This window comes from Phyllobates terribilis, unplaced genomic scaffold (assembly GCF_046119375.1).
Source record: "Phyllobates terribilis strain yellow unplaced genomic scaffold, ASM4611937v1 Scaffold_3__8_contigs__length_932513732, whole genome shotgun sequence".
Classification (NCBI taxonomy): domain Eukaryota; kingdom Metazoa; phylum Chordata; class Amphibia; order Anura; family Dendrobatidae; genus Phyllobates; species Phyllobates terribilis.
In genome coordinates this window covers 929,552,313-929,576,377 of record NW_027362763.1, presented here as the reverse complement: position 1 = coordinate 929,576,377, position 24,065 = coordinate 929,552,313, and the positions used below count along the sequence as shown (strand labels likewise).

Sequence of the window (24,065 nt, the reverse complement as noted above, 5' to 3'; positions counted from 1 at the left end):
GGACAGGTGAGGGATATTGTTTTTTTTTTTATTTTTGGTTTCTTACAGGAGACGAGGGCTTCAGGGATTGGGCGTTAGGTGAGTGTACGGTATTTTATATTTTTAAATAAATTATTAAAACCGTGTGGAATTTTACTTAAATAAAAGACTTTATTCTGGCCGTGTCTGGGGTTAGTAACAGGGGTGTTTTATAGACGCCGCTCCATTACTAACCTGGGCTTCATGTCAGCCGCCAATACAAACCTGAAATGAACTCCAATCTTATTACCCCACTGCCACCACTACACGGCAGTGGGAAGAGCGGAGGCTAAGCTCAAGAATTGGTGCATCTTAGAAATGGCGCATCTATGGGGCGGCTGAGAGCTGATATTATTAGCCTCGCAGGGGGCCAGGATCCATGGCCCCTTCCCTGGCTATTAATATCAGCTCACAGCTGTCTGTTTAGCCTTTGCTGATTAGGTTTTATAGGGGGACCCTACGTCAATTTTTTTTGGGGGGGTCCACCTGTAATCTAGCCAGTAAAGGCTAAGTAAACAGCTGTGAGCTGTTAATAGCCAGGGAAAATCTTTGGGTAATGACCTCTTCCCCGGCTAATAATATCAGCCCCCAGCGGTTGGCTTTTCCTCTGCTGGGAAAATGACGCGGGATCCCATGCCATTTTTGTTATTTAATTCTTCATTTTATTTCATTTATAAGAAATCCCATGCCCACTGTGCTTGTGTTTGACGCTGCATAAACTCACTCGCAGCTTGTCAATTTCTGTAGCGGAGATGCAAATCTCTCCTGCAGAGTGTGACCAATTGAAATGTCATTACATGCGGTGGATCTGCATGTGCTGACAAAACAAGTGCGGCATTAGAATGCAGCATTTTGGACGCAGCGAAAATACTCACACCTGGTCCAACGGTAATCCAAGGGTTGGGGTTTGGGCACATGATCCGGACAAGCAGCGCTTTGGATGCAGCATACTTTATGCTGCGTCCAAAGCGCTACGTTCTTTTGAACGCAGGTGAATCAGCGTGTGTTCATTGAACCATTCAATACATTTTACTGATCAGATTTCTCTTGCGGAGACTAGCGACTCCACAAGAGAGATTGACATGGTGCGGTCTTGAAAGACGCGTCGGATGTCCCTGTCCACGGGTGATTCACAGGCACAGATGAATGCATAGTGGCCATGGGATTTCTACAAATCCCATCCACTATGCTGTAACATCTGGCCGCTGCGGATTTGACGCTGCATAAGCACGGAGCGTCAAACCCGCAGCGGCTCCTGATCATGTTCACATACCCTTAGAGCAATGTCCCTTGTTTCTCTTTTCAAATATCTTTATTTAGCTCCAAAAAGCATTCATTGCTGTACAAAAACGCATGCAAAAACTCTGTTGCAAAGTGAATGAGAAATATGAAGTGTCATTCACACGTTGAGTATTTTTTGACTTGCAGATTTGGTGCAGAAAATATTCATCAGCATGTCAATTGTCTGCATTTTTGCCAGCATTTTTTCAGTGCATTCAATGGGTGAAAAACGAAAAACGCAGGCAAAACGCACCAAAAGCAAAAATAGAAAATAATCTTCAGCATGTCAATCAATTCTCTGTGCATTTTTGCCTGCGTTTTTAAACCATTAAATAACTGTAAAAACGCAGGCAATAAGACTCATCAATCGCAGCAAAAACACAGGCAATAAAACACAGGCAAAAAAGCCGGTCATAAAACGCATCAAAATCGCAGCAAAAACACACCTGCCTTTTTACCACTGTATTGATGCATTTTATTGCCTACGTTTTTGCCGCGATTTTGCCTGCGATTTTGATGCGTCTTATTGCCTGCGTTTTTGTTGCAATATTGCCTGGCCTGCTTTTTTTTTAGTGCATTCAGTGGGTGAAATGCACAGAGTGCTTATATTGGCAGCTGACAACAAGCACCGGTTAGTAATGCAGAGGCGTCTATAAGACGCCCCCATTACTAACCCCATAGTGAAAGTGAAATGGTGAAAAAAAAACACCCACACCCAGAATAAAATAATTTATTTGAAATAGCCAAACAGACTCCTTTAATAGTTCTAAATTAAACCCAACTTACTATTACGCCCATTCCAATGAATCCATTGTCATCTGCAATAAAAATAAAATAATAAACCAACCTCATTCTCACCTCTCCAACGTGAAGAACATAATCCATTTGTCCTGCGACGGGTACAGCTCTGCTACATCTAGATGGCAGGCTGCATAGTAGCTTAAGGCTGTGTGCCCACTATGTGTTTTTTAAGCGTTTCCGCAGCGCCAATTCCGCTGCAGAAACGCTTAAACGCTTGGTAGAAGGCCTGCCATGTTCCCCAATGATAATCCACATGTGCTGTGCACATGCTTTGGAAATTTCCGCTGCGGTTATCATTGCGGAAAAATCCGCAGCACTACCAATTATTTTGCGTAAACGCGGCACTTTCGCCGCCATTGACTTGCATTGGAGCGTATGGCTTCCGCATCACTGCATCTGCAGATGCGGAATCCAAGCGTTTCAATGTTCGGATGGTACCCGGGTCTGGAGAAGAGGAGACTCTCCTCCAGACCCGGGTACCATAGTACCTGTAAAAAAAAGAATAAAATAAAAAATATACATTATACTTACCTTCTGATGGCCCCCGGTCTCCATAGCGATGCCTACTGGCTTGCCGGCAACTCGCGATGGTCTGAAAAGGACCTACCGTGATGTAATTTAGTCATGTGACGGGTCACGCGACTGCTGACGTCGGCAGGTCCTTTAGTGTACCGTGAGCTGCTGGCAAGTCGAGACGCATCAGATAAAGACTCCGGGGGCCATATTTTTTACCATTCTTTACGGTCACACTATATAAATCTATGCTGTTTGCATGGATTTGTATAGTGTGACTAAGTTGTCAAGCACTTTCCAAGTGATGCTAAAATCGCTTGGAAAGCGCTTGACAACCTGCATACGGAAATGCATGTGAAGGACACTTCACTTCCGCTTGTCCCTGGCAGGAAAAACGCATGTACAATCCGCATGTACAATCCGCATGCGTTTTTTCCACCAGGGAGATGCAGAAACGCTCAGGAAAAATCCGGAGCATTTCTGCATCGTGGGCACATAGCCTTATGCGACTATCCAGCCTGCCATCCTTCAGAGACGCTGAGGAGCGCATGCTTGCACACCTCAATGACTTGCAGTGCCGTCATCAAGTTGAGCGTGGTTCATATCATATGAACTCCGTTCACTTCATTGGTGCCGGCAAGAGAACATTCTCACGCTCACAGAGAATTGATATGCTGAAGATTATTTTTTATTTTCATTTTTGGTGCTTTTTGCCAGCGCTTTTCACCCATTGAATGCACTGAAAAAACACAGGGGAAAAACGCACAGAGAATTGACATGCTGATTATTTTCTGCACTAAATCTGCAAGTCAGAAAATACTCAACGTGTGCATGACACTTCACATTTCTCATTCACTGCAGAGTTTTTGATGCGTTTTTGTACAGCAATGAATGCTTTTTGGAGCTAATTAAAGATATTTGAAAAAAAGAAACGTGGGACATCGCTTTAAGGGCTCATGCTCCTATGTGGGAAAAACGAACTAGTGCAATCTGATAAAAAATTGGATTGCACTCTGACCAATGTTATTCTATGAGGCACATCTCATCTGCCATTTTTTTTTTCTCAGCTGAAATCGGACAAAAAAAATTGCAGCATGCTGCGTATGGATGCGCCATTTCTGGGGCGGCTGAGAGGTGATGTTTGTAGTCTGGGAGGGGGCCAATATTCATGGCCACTTCCTAGGCTATTAATATCAGCCCCCAGCTGTCTGCCTAGCCTTTGTTGAGACCCCATGTCAATTTTTTTGGGGGTACCCCATTTTAATAGCCAGTAATGGCTAAGTATACAGCTGGGGGCTGATATTAATAGCCTGGGAAGCTCCATGGATATTACCCCTTTCGCAGTCTAGAAACATCTGCCCACAGCTGTCTGCTTACCCTCTGCTGGTGTGTAAAATTACCGGGGGGACCCCATGCCATTTATTTTTAAATTAGCAATAAATTACATTTACAGTAAGCAACAGTCACTGTACTAATTATATATGTCACTGATATCTTTCTATCTATTCTATGTATGTATAGCTATTTTCTCTATTCTATAATGTCGGGTACCGCTGTGATTTTACAGTATGCGGCTGAAGAATTGTCGGGTTTCAAGGAGATGGGTGAGTGAAAATCGGACGGCACTCGCATGGTCCATGTGCCGTGCAATTTTTTTTTTTTTTCACGCACTTATTGACTTGCATTGGCGAGTCTCGTCCGAGATGCACGGCAATACGCAGCATGCTGCGATTTATTTATTTTTTTCCTCCGATTTCAACTGAGAGAAAAAATTACAGATGAGATGTGCCTCATAGAAAAACATTGGTCAGAGTGAAATCCGATTTTTTTTTTTTTTTTTAATCGGATTACACTCGTCCATTTTTCTCGCATATGAGTATGAGCCCTTAAAGGGGTTGTCCGGTCAAAAGTGATAAGTCAGCAGTCACTCTGTGTGACTGCAGACTTAGAATCCCCCCAGGACAGGCACTTTGCGCTGTAGGGATTCGCCGATATGAGACCCGGTAACTGAGGGTATGTGTTATACATACCCCCGCCCAGTGGGTGTGGCCTCGCTCTCCATACACTTATATTGAGCAAAACCGCACCTTTTAGTCGTACGCACCCACTGGCTGTCCACGTCACTAAATTGGGCGTGACCTTTCTCCATATAAATGAATGGAGAGAGGCTGCGGAGGTATGTATAACGCATACATAGCCTCCGGTCCTAGGTCTCATACCAGCGAATCCCCTCAGCGCAGTGTCTGTGCTGGGGGGATTCATAAGTCTGCAGTCACAGAGGGTGACTGCTGACTTATCACTTTTGATTTGACAACCCCTTTAAAGCGATGTCCCACTTTTCTTTTTTCAAATATCTTTAACTGGCTCCAAAAAGCATTCATTGCTGTACAAAAACACATGCAAAAACGCACCATAAACTCTGCTGCAAAGCGAATGAGAAACGTGAAGTGTCATGCACACGTTGAGTATTTTTTGACTTGCAGAATTGGTGCAGAAAATGATCTCCAGCATGTCAATTCTCTGTGCGTTGAATGCACTGAAAAAACGCAGGCACTAAAACGAATCAATACAGTGGTAAAATTGTGGTAAAATCACTGCAAAAACGCAGGCAATAACACGCATCAATACAGTGGTAAAATTGTGGTAAAATCACTGCAAAAACGCAGGCAATAACACGCATCAAAATCGCGGTAAAAACGAACGCAGGCCATACTGTGATTTTACCGCGATTTTGATGTGTGTTATTGCCTGCGTTTTTGCAGTGATTTTACCACGATACTGATACTTTTTATTACCTGCATTGTTGCCGCGATTTTGCCTGCTATTTTGATGCGTCTTATTGCCTGTGTGTTTTGTCACTATTTTGCCTGCATTGTATTGGCAGCTGACATGAAGTCAAGGTTAGTAATGGAGAGGCGTCTATAGACGCCCCCATTACTAACCCCATAGTAAGGTTTTTGACATTTTTCAAATAAAGACACGGCCAGAATAAAGTCTTTTATTTAAATAAAATTCCACACGATTTCAATAATTTATTTAAAAATAAATACCATATACTCGCATAACGACCAATCCCTGATGCCCTCGTAAACAACAATATCCCTCACCTGTCCACCGTCTTGACTTAATCCCAGTGTCCCACGGCAATCCGGGTCACTTCTACAGCAGCCACACCAGCAATTACTGATGTGACTGCTGTAGAGGACAGCACTGTATACACTGACAAGAGTGTAATCACTCCTGTCAGTGTATAGTGCTGTGGGAAAATTCTCACTCAGCACCGGTAAGTGAGGGCACCGGAGCTCTCAGCTGATCTTCAGCTGTATGAACTCCAGTGACCTCAGTGCTGGCAGCTCATCGCAATAAACTGCGGGAGAGATCGCACTCCCGTCAGTGCATCACCAGCTGCCGGATAGCGCGGTCACCTCTCCAGATGTGTCTGTGCTATTTGTGACATTTACGTGGGACACTTGCTATTATATGGCGGACAGGTGAGGATTATGGTGGTTTATTATTTTTTCTTTAATACAGGTGACATGGGTTTCAGGGATTAGGTGTAAGGTGAGTATATGGTGTTTTTTTATTTTTTTACAGGGGACTAGGGCATCGGGGACAAGGTGCAGGTGAGTATAATGTGTTTATTATTTTTAGTTAAATAATTTTTTACCTTTTTTTTTTTTTTTACTTTCACTTTCATTGCGTAAGCCCCGCTGATGAGAGATTACTCCTCCCATCAGTGGCGCTTGCGCTGCTTGGATACTGTGACAGAAGGCGCCGGATGATGGGGGTAGTAGTCCCATCAGCCGGCGCCTATAACCTGCTGTAAGTTTTTTACTGCGGGTCACTGTCACAGCTGTGGGATCATGCTAACATCTGACAGCATGTTCCCGCAGTGCTGTGACTGGCGGTAGCGATCTTCCCACCGATCACAGCCCCGGTTTCCCACTCTGTCACACAGATGACGGTGTGGGAAACCAAGGATGTTCAGGGCCGACTTATGACGATTTTTGCACAAAAGGCTCGGGAACCCGAACACGAATCCATATGTGCAACATTCGTGCCGAATTTGAAAAAAACAAATGTTTGCTCATCTCTAGTCTTAATTACCAGATAAAAAGGACTTTGGTCTTTCAATACATTAGCAACCATCAGTGTGATATGAAATGTTTCCAGGAGACTCGCATGATCCATGGCAAGCTTAGGCTAATCCAATCCACAGCCTGTTTAGTAGTCTATCATTCAGCCTTCACTAATTGGGCTGGGGGGTCTCCCTTTTTATTATTATAAGGTCGGTTATCTTAATAGCTTAGATCATGTCGAAATTGCTGAAAATGGGTAATATGTTCTTTTATTTTATGCCTATTTGTACTCCTCTTGCTCAGATTTCCTGGTAAGTGGCACCTATCTTTATCTGTATTGTCTATGCCCTCCATAACAGTAGCGGATAGGGAATATTTGGACAGTCCCATTTTGATTCAGGAAGTTCAAGATGCAGTTTGGCCTTCCAGAACATGAAACTGCTGGGAAGCGATGGCCTTCCTATGAAGTATTAGAAGTCATATTCAGAGTTTTTGACCACAATCCTCCTTCGGATTTCTAACCATGCCTATGATATTTTGGCCTTGCCAACCTCAATGAAGGAAGCGATAATATTGGTTCTTCCCAATCCTGATAAGTAATCCAAACTGTTTGATTCTTATAGGCCAATTTCCCTACTGTAATTGGATATTGTAATTTTGTCCAGAATATTAGCTAGGCGGTTAAATTCAGTGGTTTGCTCATTAATACACCCTGATCAAACATGCTTTATGCCTGGTTGCTCTACGACCCTTACTATGTGTAGACTTTTTACAAACCTTTAGGCAACTCACTGCTGTATGTTCCTTGATGTCTCCTCAGCATTTGATTTGATGGAGTGGCGTTTCTTGTTCCATACACTTCTTCAGATTTGGCTTCAGCTTTATTTCATGGGTACTGAACCAAACTCCTGGGTAATGGTGAATAGATGGACCTCAGAATCCTTTCAGCTACAATGTGGCACCAGGCAGGGCTCTCCTTTATCACAACTTTTATTCACATTTGCAATAGTACCCCTGGCAATACTTTTACAGCAGGACCCTGCAGTACTGTTTTGATCTCCAGTGAGCTGGGAAGTCGGTTTATATGGAGATGATACACTGTTTCACCTTGCAGACCCTGAATTGTCGCTCAAACACTTTAGGAAATAGCTACATCTCTTTGATTCCTTGTCCGCACTCCAAGTCCAGTTTATCTGTAGATATAACTGTTCTTTCTAGATCTGTGGCACAGGTACCATTACAGAGGGAATCAACCATCATGTAATTGGGTGTCGTGGTCTCCAGATCTGTGAAAGAATACACGTTGTCCCACCTATGGTTTAAAACTAAAGGATGCAGTGAACGTCCATTATAGACTGTAGCTATAGTATTTCTAAATAAAATGACTCAGACCCTAGAGAGCACGATGGCCTCATTTGTGTGGTTTAACGGCCGACACAGGGTATATATTAGACATCTTGTGGCTTTGTGGGAGGCTGGAGGGCATGGAATTGCTATCCAATTTTTGTATTTTTTTTTTTCGGATATCACACTAACCTGTGTTATTCTATGAGACAGTGCAGATGTCTTTTTTTTTTTTTGCCATTAACAGAATCTGTCTGTGAAAAAAAGCGCTGTATGCTGCGATTTAAAGGGGTTTTCCCATGAATAAAAGTTAATTTTAATCAATAGATCTTGGAATAATAATAACTTCCACAATTGGATGTGTTTAAATAAAATGTTCCTGTGCTGAGATAATCTTATAAATGTGCCCCTGCTGTGTACTGTGTAATGGCTGTGTCTGATCGTACAGGAACATGGTCTGATCATACCACAGATCCTGGGCAAGGGGGTGAAAAAGACAGTATACAGATATTACAGCACGGCATCACAGCTGATTCTCTCTTTGAAGTAAAACATTGTTTAAAAACAGGCAGTGAAATGTTTTGCCTCCTAAAAAGATTCAGCTGTGACCCCCTGCTGTAATATCTGTATAATTTCTTTTGCTTCCTCCCCTGCCCAGGAGCTATGGAATGATCAGACCATGTTCCTGCACGTTCAGACACAGCCATTACACAGTACACAGGGGCACATTTATAAGATTATCTCAGCACAGGAACATTTTATTTGAACACATCTAATTGTGGAATTTACTATTATTCCAAGATCTATTAATTAAAATTAACTTTTGTTCGTGGGAAAACCCCTTTAAGTCTGAAATCTGATTCAAGTCTATGGGTGCGAGGGCAAAAAAAAGGATGCCTTAGTAAGGTATCCAATTTAAACGCATACATTGCAATTACAATTCTGTAACATAGTAAATTGTAAATGGTCCTGCAAATAATTAATAGCTGCTGAGTAAAAAAAAAAAATAGATTGCGTATGGACTGCACACAGATGACAAGTGAGAAAAAAAATCGTCCCACTTTTCTGGGTGAGAATGGGACTTTTTTTTTTTCTTTAAACCAAATATCGTGCTGTTACGCTAGCCTTAGATTGTACTATTTGAGTCAATTAGCACATCTCACTAGGTGTTAAGGATACAAACGCTTCTCATACACTTTTAACAAGTATATCTGCATCCATTGCCTCTTCTGTTTTGTAGTGTGGGAGGCAGAGGGCCATCTTTGGACAATCACCCAGTCCTTAGGCAAGCATTGCTGGTATGGAGGGCTATATATAAAAAAAAAAAAAAAAAAAATATACAAAATACACGTGTTATTATGATTGTAAAACTCCAATCTATCAAAATATAAAATTTATTAGCCAAATCTGTAAACTGCATAATGGGGAAAAAAAAATCTAAACACCAGAATTACTTTTTTTTCGGATGCCACAACACTGTAAAAGATTCAATATATTGGCAATCAAAGCTTCATATCAATCCCATAGTAGTATTGTGGCGCCCCTGAGGGTTCGGTCGCCACAGAGGTACTGCATCTCACCCAGAGGTGTGGTATCTCACCCTTAGGTAAGGAAGGAGTACAGCTCAGGACCCTAACACCTGCATTCACTACACCACATTTCTGGGGGACAGGGCGAGATTTCTCCTACGGGAGAGCACAGTCCCTGGTCCCTGGCTGGAGTGGGGGGGACCACCTAGAGAGGGGGAACCATGAAGTGGATGGGGTGGAGGACGTAGATCCTGGGAGCACTTGTAGAAGGAGGTATAAAAGAGAGGAACCATCTTAGAAGCTCAGAATAGTGAGAGGAGAAGTGACAGGAGCAGAGGCTCTGTAGGAGCTCTGCTCCAGAGGTGGGCCTGGACAGTGAGGCCCAAGTCTGAGAGGAGAGGGAGCAGGAAAGGCTCCAGGAGAAGAAGAGAAGGGATCCTAGGGGTACGGGCAGTGCTGGAGGCCACCCGTACGCCCGAATCTACCAGACAGTGGAAGGTTCAAGCCGCAGAATGGACCGGCCCCTTAACTAGCACGGATACTTCAAGTCCATCTAGCAACCGGAGGTGGCTGTACTTTCAGGGTGCAGTTGCCCACTACCACAGTTAACAATCGCCGAAAAGGTGGTCACTGAGGGCCCAGGGGACTGCAGGTCGCCCGCCAAGACCCGAGACCACCGGATTGGGACACTGACTGTGAGGTGCAGGGCAGGAGGGAGAGAGCCAGCGCAGGAAGTCGACTGAGGAAGGCACACAGAGAGGGGTCCTGTTAAGTGCTCTGGAAATACCTGAGGGTGGACTGAACCCCTCACTGAGTACGCACAGCACGACCGGGGAGATTGCTCTGGTACCAGTAATCTGGATAGCAACAACTGTGAGTAAAGACCCTGGGACTGCACTATCTTGTCTCTGTGTTCTTTGCCGCGCCATCCCTCACTGCACTACAACGCTCAGCACAACCTGCACAACCACCATCATCCAGACACTGCCCTGAAGCTAACTCTTCCTGTGGGGAGTTACACCACCTTTGCTGCCAAAACCACCAGCTTCAGAGGACTGTTCCGCAGCGGCGGCCTCCATTTGTCGCATTCCACAGGTGGCGTAGTCGGACATTAAAACCTGTACGTATAAATATCCCCTTGGATAGATTGACCGCCCTGGGGCACGGACCGGGTCACCGCCACAGTGACTACAACCCCCAGCATCACGGCCCAGGGGGCGCGTCAGTATCAATAAACGTCAGTCCAGTGTGCAACAAACCATAACCCCTTACACAGCCCCAACACCAAAAATGGTGACACAAGCTGAAGTTTTTTATTTTTTTTTTTTTTTACAAATTACTACATTTTTTTCGCCACTTAAATAACCAAACATGTATAGTTTTTTTATTTCCGTAATTATACTGATATGGAGGATCATATTGCCTGGATATTTTTACTATATAATGAACATGGTAAATAAAAAAATAAATTGTGGGATTATACTTTTTTTCCGCATTTTCATAACACTTTGGATTTTTTTCCCACTTTCCAGTACTTCACATGATAAAATGAATGGTGGTATTCTAAAGTACAACTTGTCACGCTAAAAACAAGCCCTCAAGTGGCTATGTGGACGGAAAAATAAAAAAACTTAAGGCACTTGGAAGAAGGTGAAAAAAGGAAAACTGAAAATATGCGTATCAGGAAGGGGTTAATGTCATAAGAAATGTCTGTAGCATCACCCTGGAAAATTCCCCCAAATTTTAGATAAATGGTTGTAAGCTCCATATTTTGGCATAGGGTCTGGTTTATTATACTGATTTTCCAGGAGATGTAACTTGTTCTCACGGTCCTTTACTGTAAAGTATGTGCTATCAAGATGAATAGATTGTATTTATTTAAGAGGACTTTGTACATAGGCGACAGATAACTTGGCCTTGTGTGCTTTGTCAACCTAATTTCTGCACATAGACTTTAAACATTGGTTTTCTATTACTGGAACCTCCTTATATTCTAGCAATATCAGGCCAAGACATTACTCTTTCTTATTGTATATTGATATATTCTTGTTCTGCATGTTCTAAATTAAAGTTAATGTTTGAATTAAAACCTAGGAGGACAACCTGAGAGCGATATCCATGCAGCATAGACAATAAGGCTATGTTCACATGCAGTGTTTTCTGCAGCCAAAACCTGCTATATTGGAAGTAAAAGTGCTGTGTTCAAAACTCATATTTTTCTACATTTTTTGCTACTTTTTCAAAAACGCTGTAATTCTCAAATTCAGTCAGGAAAAAACGGTGTACGTGAGATTTCTGAAATCTCATAGCTTTTGCTGCTATTGTCTAAAAAAAAAAAAAAAAAAAAAAAGCTGCAAAAACCCTGCATGTGAGCATAGCCTAAGGATTCTCATAGCAATAATGCTGCATACATTTTATGGTTCATTGTTAGTTTTATATGGATGAGAAGATACAAGAAAATTACTTTTATTTGTTTATTTTCTTTCTAATTCTTAGGCACCTTGACAGCTGTAGAAAGCTTTTTGTCTTTCAAGTCTGGACCAGAGGTTAGTTTAATCATTAGTGAAATATACATCAGTAGCATACTGTTATTAGTGAGTCACTGTGTACCATGGGGTAGTGTAACAAAAATTTAAAGTGTATAACTCAAGACAGTGCCTTTAGGCCTTAATGGGGTTAACCACTACTTTACTCGTCCCTTTCATGTGAATTAAGGGTCATAGATAAGAATCTTAGTACTTTGCTTTTCCAGGTCACAGCCATAAGATTCCTCTTTTCACTTCTAATTACATTTTCCATCACTCCTTGTGCTGAGCTGCAAGCCGGCAGTGAGCACACCCCTTATAAGGCTATGTGCCCACAATGCAGAAATGATGCAGAAAATTTCTTGCAGCATTTTCTGCATCTCCCTGGCAGAAAAAACGCATGCAGATTGTGCATGCGTTTTTCCTGCAGAATACATGCGGATTCACATGCGTACCCACATGGTTTAACGCATGTGTTTCCGCATGCGGACTGACAAGCACTTTCCAGGCGATAGCATCTCTTGGAAAGTGCTTGACAACTAGGCCACACTATATAAATCCATGCAAAAGGCATGGATTTATATTGTGTGACCGTAAAAATAAAAAAATAAAGCTATACTCACACCCGATCCCCCGCCGCGTGTGCTGTCGCGCTCGTCCTGGCTTCTTCCGGGTTGCCGGCATCTCGCAAGACAGCCTGCGGTCACATGACCGCGACGTCATCTCAGGTCCTGGAAGGAGAAGCGCTGCAGGGGCCGCCGGACAGGTGAATATAAACTTTATTATTTTATTCTTTTTTTTACAGGTACAATGGTACCCAGGTCTGGATGAGAGTCTCCTCTCCTCCAGAACTGGGTACCATCCGCACACAGAGACGCATAAAATCCGCTTGTACAAATGTACACACACGGATTCTATGCGTCTCAATGCAAGTCAATGGCGACGCTTCCGCTGCGCTTCCACAAAATTAATGAAAATGCTGCTGATTTATTTGCGCTGCAGAAACGCTGCGGAAAAATCCGCAGCATGTGCATTGACATTGCGGAATGCCATTGGGGACCATGGGGTGCGGATTACCACGCGTTTTTGATGCGTTTCCGCTGCGGAAATTCCGCAGCATAAACGCATGAAAAATGCATCGTGTGCACGCAGCCTAACTGTCTAAACCCCCTCCCCTAGCATCACATACAGCCTCGGCACCATCGCCTGTACAGGACACTGTTACAAGGATTAGAAGTAATGCACCAGAACAGCAGCCCTGGCAATAAAGATTATCCCCTTCTACACCTCATGGATAGATGAGGTGGGAGAGATATGAATATATACATATTATAGAGACAATACAGCTGGTAAATATATTAGTAGTAAGAAGTAGTGATGAGCGAGCACTAAAATGCTTGGGTGCTCGTTGCTCAGGTCGAGCAAATCGTAATGCTCGGGTGCTCAACCCAAGAAACGAGCCCAATGTAAGTCAAGGGGAAACTCGAGCATTTTTCCGGCGGTCCCCCCCGGGGGTCTGGAGGGGGCCTAAAAATTAGTCAAATCGATGGAAACAGTGCTCAAATGACATGGGAACAGCATGACGTGACGTGCCTTGCTCTGCCTCCCCTCCCACTTATGTGCAAAGCGTCGCTCCCATGGAGCACCCCTTGTTTCCTTCCAGCCCCGTTTGGCTTGCTTACTGCGCCGCAGCCTTGTATTGCGCAAGCGACGGTGAGTCACTGAGACTTCCGCTCTGCTGGCAGTATCTAGCCAAACGGGGCCAGAAGAAAACAAACCGTGCTCCATGGGAGCGGCGCTTTGCGCAGGAGGGGAGGCAGAGCAGGGCACGTCACAGGACCTGTCACAGGGCTCTATAACATGCAGGGGAGGGGGGGAATATGGTAATTTAGCACAGAGGCGGCGATTTAGGGGAATAGTAAGCTAATAGGAGGGGTTTGCTTGGCATCCTCTGGACGCCAAGCCTCTGGAGAACAGAACCGGATTTCTCTGAAATCAGACCTCTACTATGGGCCATACAGGTAAGTATAGATTTACTTTTCTATCACCTGTATGCCCATAGTAGATATCGCCCAGAGGGGTGACACATTCCCTTTAAAAGCGGCTAACGGCGTTCTCAGTAGGGAATAGAATTTTTTTTTGCAGCACGTAGTATAATATAATAATTCCTGACTAGATGCCTGCAAGACTCTATCCCAACTGCTATAGGTCATCCGTATACAAATCTCAGATAAGAGAGGTAATGTAGTACAATAGATAATAAAATTTAGCCGGCTCCCAAGAGTTTTTTTTTTAGTACATTGCACCACCAAACTGAAGGAATGCAAGCAACCCTGTCTGCTTTCATAATTTTCTATTTACAGATCACTGTTAAAAATTATGAATTGGTCAACGAGTGCATGGAAAGTATCAACTAATGCACTGTGGAAGAGATGTATTCGACGACAATGAACAACACTCCTCTCCAGCTGATGATACCTTGCATCTGTCCCTATTGTAAATGCAGCTAACAGCAATATCAATAAGGAATAGAATATATTTTTTTGCAGCAGCAGCACGCACTATAAGGCAATAATACCTGGTTGGATAGGTGTAATACGCTATCCATACTGCAATAGCTCACCTGTAACTGAATTTCAGATGAGAGGTAATATTGTAGAATATAGAATCAATTTGAACTGCCCTTCCTATTGTTAAGGAGTGGCTCTTCTATACTGTTACTGCGTATACGTTAGAATACCCTCAGTGGCACTAAAAACCATGTCTGACAAATTGCTAGCGGCCAGGACCTTCAAAGCGTAGAGAGACAGTTCATGCCACATGTCCAGCTTGGATACCAAGTAGTTGTAAGGGACAGAGGAATCACGGAGGATGCTGGTACGGTCGCCAAGGTAGTCCTTTGGTATCTTCCAAAACTTTTCCGTCCTTGTCAGAGTAACATGCGCATCAAGGCCTGGGAGCTGGGAGGGTCTGAGAAAACCGTCCCAGTCCTTTGAAAGCATTCCCCTGCCTCTGCTGCATCTGGTTTGTTTCTCCCTCGCCTGTACTCCTTGGTTGTCCAAGAAACTGACCTCTGCCCCCAGCGTTGTCAGATGGGATTTTTTTTAAATAATTCTTCAAAATGGGCCATCTGGTACTGCAACATACAACATAGGAGTTGTTCTGGTATACTGTTATTGCGTATGCAGTGACTGCAAGGGCTGCCAAAAATTAGGATGCACTCCAATACCACTTTGAAGATACGTAGAGGAGGTCCTCATTAAAAAAAATTGTTCCCATTATTAAGGAATGGGTCTCCCATACTGGTAATGCCCATGCACTAAGTGCATGGGCTGAAAAACATTTACCCCTGGGGGTATATATGAACATACTGTATAACATACAGAATGTTAGAGGTAGTCCTCTAAAAATATTTCCTACTGGCATCATAAACACCCTTAAAAAAAAATTATGTGGGTGTTGCTTGATTGTCACCCTGTTGATATGGTGATGAAGGATGAGGAGGGTGACATTAAAATAGACAAAATCATGAAGCGTATACCCATGGCTGGGTGTGGAGAGATGCATTGGAATAGACCCCCCAAAAATAACCACTGGATTTAACTTTATATTCCCTGCTATCATTTGGTGGTGTCAAGACGTCTGTCCCAATCTAGCCCTTGTTCATTTTGGTAGGAGTCAGCCTGTCAACAATTTCAGTTGACAGGCGGATGCGCCTATCAGTCATCATACCCCTGGCGGCACTGAAAACCCGCTCTGACAAAAGGCTAGCGGCAGGGCTGGCCAGGACCTCCAATGCATAGAGAGCCAGTTCATGCCACGTGTCCAGCTTGGTTACCCAATAATAAGGCACACATGAATCACAGAGGATGCTGGTACGGTTGGCAAGGCACTCCTTCAGCATCCTCCAAAACTTTTCCCTCCTTGTCAGAGTACCCTGCGCATCATGGCATGGGCGCTGGAAGGGGCTGAGAAAACTGTCCCAGACCTTTGACAGTGTTCCCCTGCCTCTGCTGTATCTGGTTTGTCTCCCTCGTCTCTACTCCTTGGTTGTCCAAGAAACTGTGACCTCTGCCGCCAGTGTTGTCAGCCGTTTTTTTTCTTTTTTTTTTTTTAATAATTCTTAAACAAGGGCCTTCTGGTACTGCACCATTTTATTAGTCCTCTCCGCCACGGGAAGGAGAGATAGAAAGTTCTCCTTGTAGCGCAGGTCTAGAAGGGTGACCAAGCAGTAATTACTGTCACCCAAAATGCTTACAACGTGAGGATCACGGGAAAGGCCGCAGAACATAAATCAGCCATGTGTGCCAGACTGCCACCAGCCAAGACTTCCCTGTCCCCATCAAGAGGACAGTTGTCCATGCCCCCCCCCTCCTCCTCCTCGTTCTCCCTCGCTTCAGGCCATCCACGCTGAACAGACGATATGAATGTTGTGTGGATAGTACCGTCTGTAGCGCAGGAAACCAGCTCCTGTTCCGACTCCTCCTCCTCATTATCACCCAATCCACGTTGAGATAAGATGAGGCTGGGGTGTGTGGCATCACACTGTATGGTTCCTTGCTCCATCTTATCGGGCTCCTTTTTCATTGTGAGCAGCGAGCGTTTCAGTAGACAAAGAAGCGGGATGGTGACGCTAATTATGGCGTCATCGCCGCTCACCTTCTTGGTGGAATCAAAGTTTTGGAGGACTGCACAGATGTCAGACATCCATGCCCATTCATCAGCTCTTATGTGCGGAGGCTGACCTGAAGAATACCGACGGGTGTGTTGAAGCTGGTACCCAACAACTGCCCTCTGCTGCTCACAAATCCTTCCCAACATAGGCAACGTGGATTTCCAACGCGTGGAGACATCGCACACCAGTCGATGAGCTGGAAGCTGTAAACGCTGCTGAAGCATGGCAAGAGTGGTGGAAGCTGTAGCTGACTTTCTGAAATGGGCACACAAGCGGCGTACTTTCACAAGCAGCTCAGGCAGATCAAGGTAGGTTTTGAGAAACTGCTGAACCCCCTAGGTTGAGCACATGGGCCAGGCATGGTACGTGTAAAAGGTTGCCATGCTTCAGAGCCGCCGCCAGGTTCCGGCCATTGTCAGACACGACCATGCCTGGCTGTAGGTTCACCAGTGACCGCCACAGATCTGCCTGCTCTGTTACAGCTGTCAACAACTCTGCAGAAGTGTGCGCTTTGTCACCTAAGCAGATTTGCTTCAGCACAGCCTATTGCTGCTTGGCCGAGGCAATGCTACAGTGCTTTCAGCTTTCGACTGATGTGGTAAATTCAGAGATGGATGCCGAAGAGGAGGAGGAGGTGCAGGAGCTGTAGAATGTGGGGGCAACCCTGATTGACCCATGGCCCGCAATCCTCTGCGTTGGGAGGACATGTTCCATCCCAGGGTCCGACTGGGTCCCGGTTTCCACAATATTAACCCAGTGTGCCGTCAGTGAGATGTACCGTCCCTGGCCACAAGCACGTGTCCGTGGTTAGGTGGACCTTCCCAGTAAGTGCGTTGTTGAGGGAAAGGGTAATATTCTGGGACACGTGCTTGTGTAAAGCGGGGACGGCACACCGGGAGAAACAGTGGCGGCTAGGGGCCGAGTACCGAGGGACGGCCGCCGCCATAAGCTTGCGTAAAGCTTGCGTCTCCACAAGCCTAAAATGCAACATTTCTAGTGCAAGCAGTTTAGAAATGTGGCAGTTTAGTGCTGTGGACTGTGGGTGGTTGACTGCGTATTTGCACTTGCGTTCAAAGGACTGGGGTAGGGACAACTGAATGCTGCGCTGGGACAAGGACGTGGACATGGTTGCTGACTGTGATGGTTGCAAATGTTCAACAGGTGCAGGGTGGAAGGCCTCGTCGCCTGCATCATGGACGGAGGCTTGGCGTGCATGTACAACAGGGGAATAGGCAGTGATGTCACCCGCAGACACTGCTTCTGGGCCCTGGCGTTTGGCCCAACTAGTCGGGTGCTTTGCTGTCATGTGCCTGAGCATGCTGGTGGTGGTCAGGCTGGAAGTCTTGCTGCCTCTGCTGATGCTAGCATAGCAGGCCTTTTTTGGGTTAACTGGACAGTATTTTAAAAAAAGCCAGACTCCAGAAGACTGAGCAGTTGGACTAGCACCTTCCCTGGTATTGGTGTTTTAGGGAACAGTTGCCCGCCTTGTGTCTGTGGCCACCCCACTGCTACTTCCTGCCTTTTTGTGGTGCTACGCCCCCACCCACCTCTATGCTGCTATTCTCCCTATGCATATCGCCTTGCCAGGTTGGGTCAGTGACTTCACCGTCCACCACCTCGTCTTCCTTGTACGCACCCTGGGTTTCCTCCTGACTTGCTGGCAGTTTTGTCTCATCATCCATCTCTTGCGACGTCAATTGCACTTTCCCACAGTCGGCTTTGTGTGATCATTGCTGCTCAAATATTTGGGCATCGCTACATGCGATCTCCTCTTGCCCCTCTTGAGGCGAATCGAGGGAGAGGCCAGAATCTATAAATGGAAATGTGAACAGCTGTTCGGAGTGTCTAAGGGTGGGGGATCACTTGTCTCCGGGCGCTCGGGCATGGTGGGAGGAAGGAGGATCAAGGTGAGGAATATGTGGTCCAGACTCACGGCTACGGAGACTGGACCATGTGGAAGACAGGGTGGTGGTGGCAAACTGACTGGAAGCATTATCTGCTATCCAACCAACAACCTTTTCACACTGCTCTGGCTTCAAGAGTGGTGTTCCGCGGCCCCCTAGAAATTGGGACAGGAAGGTAGGTCGACATGATGTGGGTGTTTGTGCTCCCTCAACAGGCACAGTTTCATCTTGCCCATGGCCTTGGCCTCTGCATGCCCCATCAGCATCACGTATACTTCCCTGTCCCTTGCCACACGCCTTGCCCATTTTAAATGCAGTATAATATTTTGCAGCTTGCAAAAAAAAAAACAACACGATTAATACTACAGTAATATTTGACCATCTGAGATGGACACGTTTCTCTGCTTCCACAATACAGCAATGCTAGTCAAATCAACCAAATCTGGCTGTATGCTGCTAACAAGCAAATGGAACGGTAAAAATGGTGTATTATATTGCTTTTCACCTAAATTAGCAGGATTAAGAGCAAAAATAATATCACCCCTGATACCTAGGGCTATTGATAGGAGTTCCAGCAGAAGATGGAACGTGCAATTGACCCTATTCTGTAGTATACTGGCTCTTCACAAACTCTGCCTAACTTGTGCTATCAACAGGATTAATATTTTCTTCAAAATTAGTCCTTAGAAGGACTGTTAGAGTAGATTTTTGATAGTGGTGTGGAATCTCTGTTTAAAATAACAGCCAATTCTCTCCCTCGCTCAGCAGCAGCACTCCCTACTTTCTTTGATCGGTAGACTGTGACGAGCATAGGGTTCCGGGTCTTATATAGACCCGATGACGCTATGCGGCCACCCAATCACTGTAATGCCACAACCAACATGACTACGGCGTTACAGTGACTGTCACGCAATCCCTGCATAGTAATTGGCTGCCTAAAATTCGCCCAACATGTGGGGCGGGGACTCGAACTCCCGCCCGAGTATTTCAAAATTACTCGCCGAGCATCTCGAGCACTGTGATGCTCGGGCGAGTAAGGAATAGTGGCGAGCATGCTCGCTCATCACTAGTAAGAAGATATCCAGCTCACTGTTAAGCTAATCTTGGCGTATTCCGTGCTCTGAACTACAATGTCACAGCGTGAAGGCAGTCAATATGAAGAAGATCCAACTAACATCACTTTATTCACATAAGTGCATTACAGAGGGAAAAAAACAGAGCTTTCATGATAATGGCGATATCCTAGCTTTATCAACCTGTTTCGAGTGATTTAAACACTCTTAATCTTATGTGAATAAAGTGATGTTCACTGTTCGTGAGCTGGATCCTATTCATATAAACATACATTATACAGGGTTTAGAGCAGCTTGTATACATGTATATATGCCCTGATGTATACATACAGATACAAGGGAGAGCTGTGTCTGCAGCAGTATGCACAGAAGCAGTGAGTGAGCTCTGCTGCATACAGTGAGCTCTGCTGCATAGAGTTTCGCCGATGCACACATGAAAGACGCATGACTGTGACGTTGCATCAGATTCCAGAGACAGGAAGTCGGGGAGAAATTGACGTGACATCACAGGAAGTCCTGTAAGTTCTCAGCAAGAAATCATGTGACCAGGAGAACAGCTCGGGTTACAAAAGGACTTGGGAAAGCAAGATATTAAGTAAAGCTAGCAGTTGGTTCACATGAAAGGGACTTGTAAAGTAGTTGGCAACCTCTTTATTGAACGTGGCTGTCGCAGTAAGATGTTCCTAATTAAAAGACGCACGCAACTTAATGAATTTGGCGCATCATACCGGTGCTATGCGCCTCTGGCAGAAATGTACTCTAGTCATGGACTGCAGTAAGTTATGCCACTTAGTGGCGTAACTTTTCATGAATTTGACAGGTGTACTTATCTACATCCCGTCCCGCCCATATTCGCGTAGCTGTCTGGGACTGGTGTGAAATTGCAAAAGTCATAATATTTTTGCACAACTTATACAGTGACCTGTAAAACATTGGGCACCCCTGGTCAAAATTACTGTTATTGTGAACAGTTAAGCAAGTTGAAGATGAAATAATCTCTAAAAAGGCCTAAAGTTAAAGATGACACATTTCCTTTTGTATTTTTTTTTTCATATTTTAAAAATTACAAAAGGGAAGATGGGCCAATGCAAAAGTTTTGGCCCCCTTGGAGATTTGTGAGCTCAGATAACTTTAGCCTGTTGGGGTTATTTCTTGTTAAGAAAGGCGAGGTGATGCAAACTTCCCAGCTGTTTAAAAATCCAGCCTCTTCTAACCTTGTGTCAAAAGTCAGCAGACATGGGTTCTTCTAAGCGGCTGCCTATCACTCTGAAAATGGTGGAGGCCCACAAAGCAGGAGAAGGCTATAAGGGTATGTGCACACGATCATTATTTTGTGAAGAAATTTCTGCGTAAATTCCGCTCGTTTTTGGTGCATATTGATGTGTTTTTAACATGTAATGCACTGGCAAAAACACATAGGAAAATACTTTAAAAATTTATAATAGGTTTATATGATCATATAAATTTTTTTATCAATTGAATTTCTAGCTGCCTAAATATTAATTTTCCAAAGTGATTTTTATTTTCACATACATGTTTTATGTTTGTATTTCACCTGTGTGTTGCAATAGACTTTAATGAGTCAAGCCAATTAGTGCATTGGTGTGTTCACCGGATAGACAACATAAAAGAAGTTACTTTCCAGAACTAGGCATCATGATTAAGGGTGCGCAGACACCTGAAACGCGTTGATGCCGCATGTCATGTAAAGTTGTATTGTTGACTCTGTATGTCCTCCAAATATTTTGTGTGAATAAAATAATCACAGTTCTCGGAGCTGGATTTTCCTCATTATTCAAAATCTGTGGCTCGACCTCAACATAGCAGCGCATGCAAGACGACCCAGGAATCTCACAGAATGGGAAGAATTTTCCAAAGAAGAATGGATAAAAATCCCTCAAACAAGAATTGAAAGACTCTTTGACTACAAAAAGCATTTACAAGCTGTGATGCTTTCAAAATGGTGTGCTGCTAGGTACTAACCGTGCAGGATGCCCAAACTTTTGCATCGGCCCATTTTCTTTTTTGTAATATTTAAAATGTCAAAGATGAAAATATATATATTTTTTCCTAAAATACTAACTAAATGTGTCCTCTTTAATTTCAGCCCTTTTAGAAATCATTTCATCTTCAACTTGTTTAACTGTTCACAATAACAGTAATTTTGACAAGGGGTGTCCTAACTTTTACATGCCACTGTAAGTTGTGCAAAATTGCAACATTATATAGAGGTGTTTTACGACACAATACTGGAGTAAACGGTGGCTGTCCGATGACTTCTAGTGCACTGTGTGGCGGGATGGTCGGTGGCCGTACTTGCACTTGGACTGAGGATCCATATCTTGAAACCGGGGCTCTGATGATTCTGACGTAATTACTTGCGCATGTTTTAGTCACATTTGAGACCATTTTGGTTGCTATGTGGATCCCAGCAATCATGGATATGATGAAGCTCGCAGTTGTCAGATCATTCCTACATATTAATGTTCATCTTTCTATGTTCTCACTACTAAAACATAAGCCTTATAGCTTCAGTGTGATCTGGTTTGGAAATGGGATAAATAGACACCTTGACATCTTGGGCAAAAGGTACATGTTCACCGCGGTACAAAAACGCAATATGGTGGAGGAAGAAGGGGTGGAATAGCTGTCAGTCAAACTCACATTTGATCGTCCTTCAGGAGTATTGTATGCCGGGTCTCTATTCCTACATACACTTTTTCATTGTTGGAGTAACTCCTAGCATATATTATATGGACAAGCGCAAAATATAATACCTGTCGCAACCCATATAGTTTTCTGTGATGTTTTTAGGACACCCCACAGAAAATGGAACGTGTTGTTTGCGATCTAGTCAGTTTTTACGTATTCATACGTATAGATCAATATATATTCTGAAGTGACTCTTCGTCATTGGAATCTATGATGTGACAAGATTAGGTTGTGGTATCACCATTGATGACTGTGTGATCACAAGTTTCCTACATGTGTGAATTAGTGTAATTGTTGTGCACTTTCTGCTTCGTGGAAGGCATTGCGTTGCAGTAATCATGACTTGTGGACACCAGTCACATTTGAGCCATAGCCTGAATTGTTCCAAGCACTATAGTAAATTATTCACCTCGCCACACTTATGTTGTTATATAGGGCACTTGTATTCATGATGGGACCTGGCAATCTGCTATTCATGGAGCTACAGATCAGGCAAATCTGAAGAATTTCAGAAAGAAATTGGCCCTCAAGCCACTTCCAGTTATTGGTAAAAAGTTAAAAAGAAGGTAAGATTAATTAATCTCCAACTTTCTTATGTAGCACAAGCTCCTGTGTTTTTACTGAATTTCACTTGTCACCACTCCTGACCCATATATTTTAGTGAATATCATATAACCAATACAACCTTTCTTTTCTTCGAACGCTGTGTTACTCCTTCTAGAAATGTCAGAATAAATTACCAACTCCAGTTGTGGGAGTGTCCCCTGCACAGTCTGACACTGTGCAGAGACAAGATACCTCTTTGACAACTGGGTTGGAACCAGGGCTGTGGAGTCGGTAAGCCAAACCTCCGACTCCTCCATTTCCATGACACCAACTCCACGACTCCGACTCCACAGCCCTGGTTGGAACATTCCCTTGTCAATTTATTGTCAATTTATTTGATAATTTCCAGGAGCATAACAGAGGAGTTGCATAATGCGCTGCTATATGAAAAGGTTTCTAGAATTATTTCATGGTGTAGTTTCTAAAACAGCCATGCCATGAGTGCTGACAGTTCTCTATACAGAGGTTGTTCTCTATACAGAGGTTGTTCTCTATACAGAGGTTGTTCTCTATACAGAGGTTGTTCTCTATACAGAGGTTGTTCTCTATACAGAGGTTGTTCTCTATACAGAGGTTGTTCTCTATACAGAGGTTGTTCTACAAACATGTATGGCCTCTTCACCCAATAGATGAGAAATGTATAATTGCTGGGGGTCCTAAACTCCCCTGTGTGGGTGGAGCAGTAATGAGCATGTGCTACCACTGCACCATTCACTTCCTATATGAGTGCTAAATGCACATGCACACTATCACTCCATTCGCTCAAGGAGCTGTGACTCCTCTTTTCTTGCGATTGATGTGGGTATCAGCTTTCATACATTGTGTTTTGTGGATGGGAGATCTAATCTTTGTTTATTGAACAACCCCTGTATTATGTATTGTGAGCCCTTGGGACAATAAATCTTTCTTTATATTCTGGTTTAGCCCCTTCCCGACGCAGCCAGTTTTGGCCTTCCTGACCAAGACAATTTGACATGTGTAACTTTGTTTGACAGCCATAGGGGG

The 24,065-nt window shown here is 44.1% G+C and overlaps 1 protein-coding gene across 1 annotated transcript in view; it reads left to right on the top strand.

The window, feature by feature from the left end:
- LOC141257820 (saccharopine dehydrogenase-like oxidoreductase) overlaps window positions 1-24,065 on the top strand; it is a 76,327-nt gene that overhangs the window by 27,646 nt on the left and 24,616 nt on the right. Inside the window, exons 5-6 of the mRNA XM_073672831.1 lie at window positions 12,062-12,111; window positions 22,890-23,020. Of these exons, the coding sequence (XP_073528932.1) occupies window positions 12,062-12,111; window positions 22,890-23,020 (181 nt within the window). The remainder of the gene's footprint in view (window positions 1-12,061; window positions 12,112-22,889; window positions 23,021-24,065) is intronic.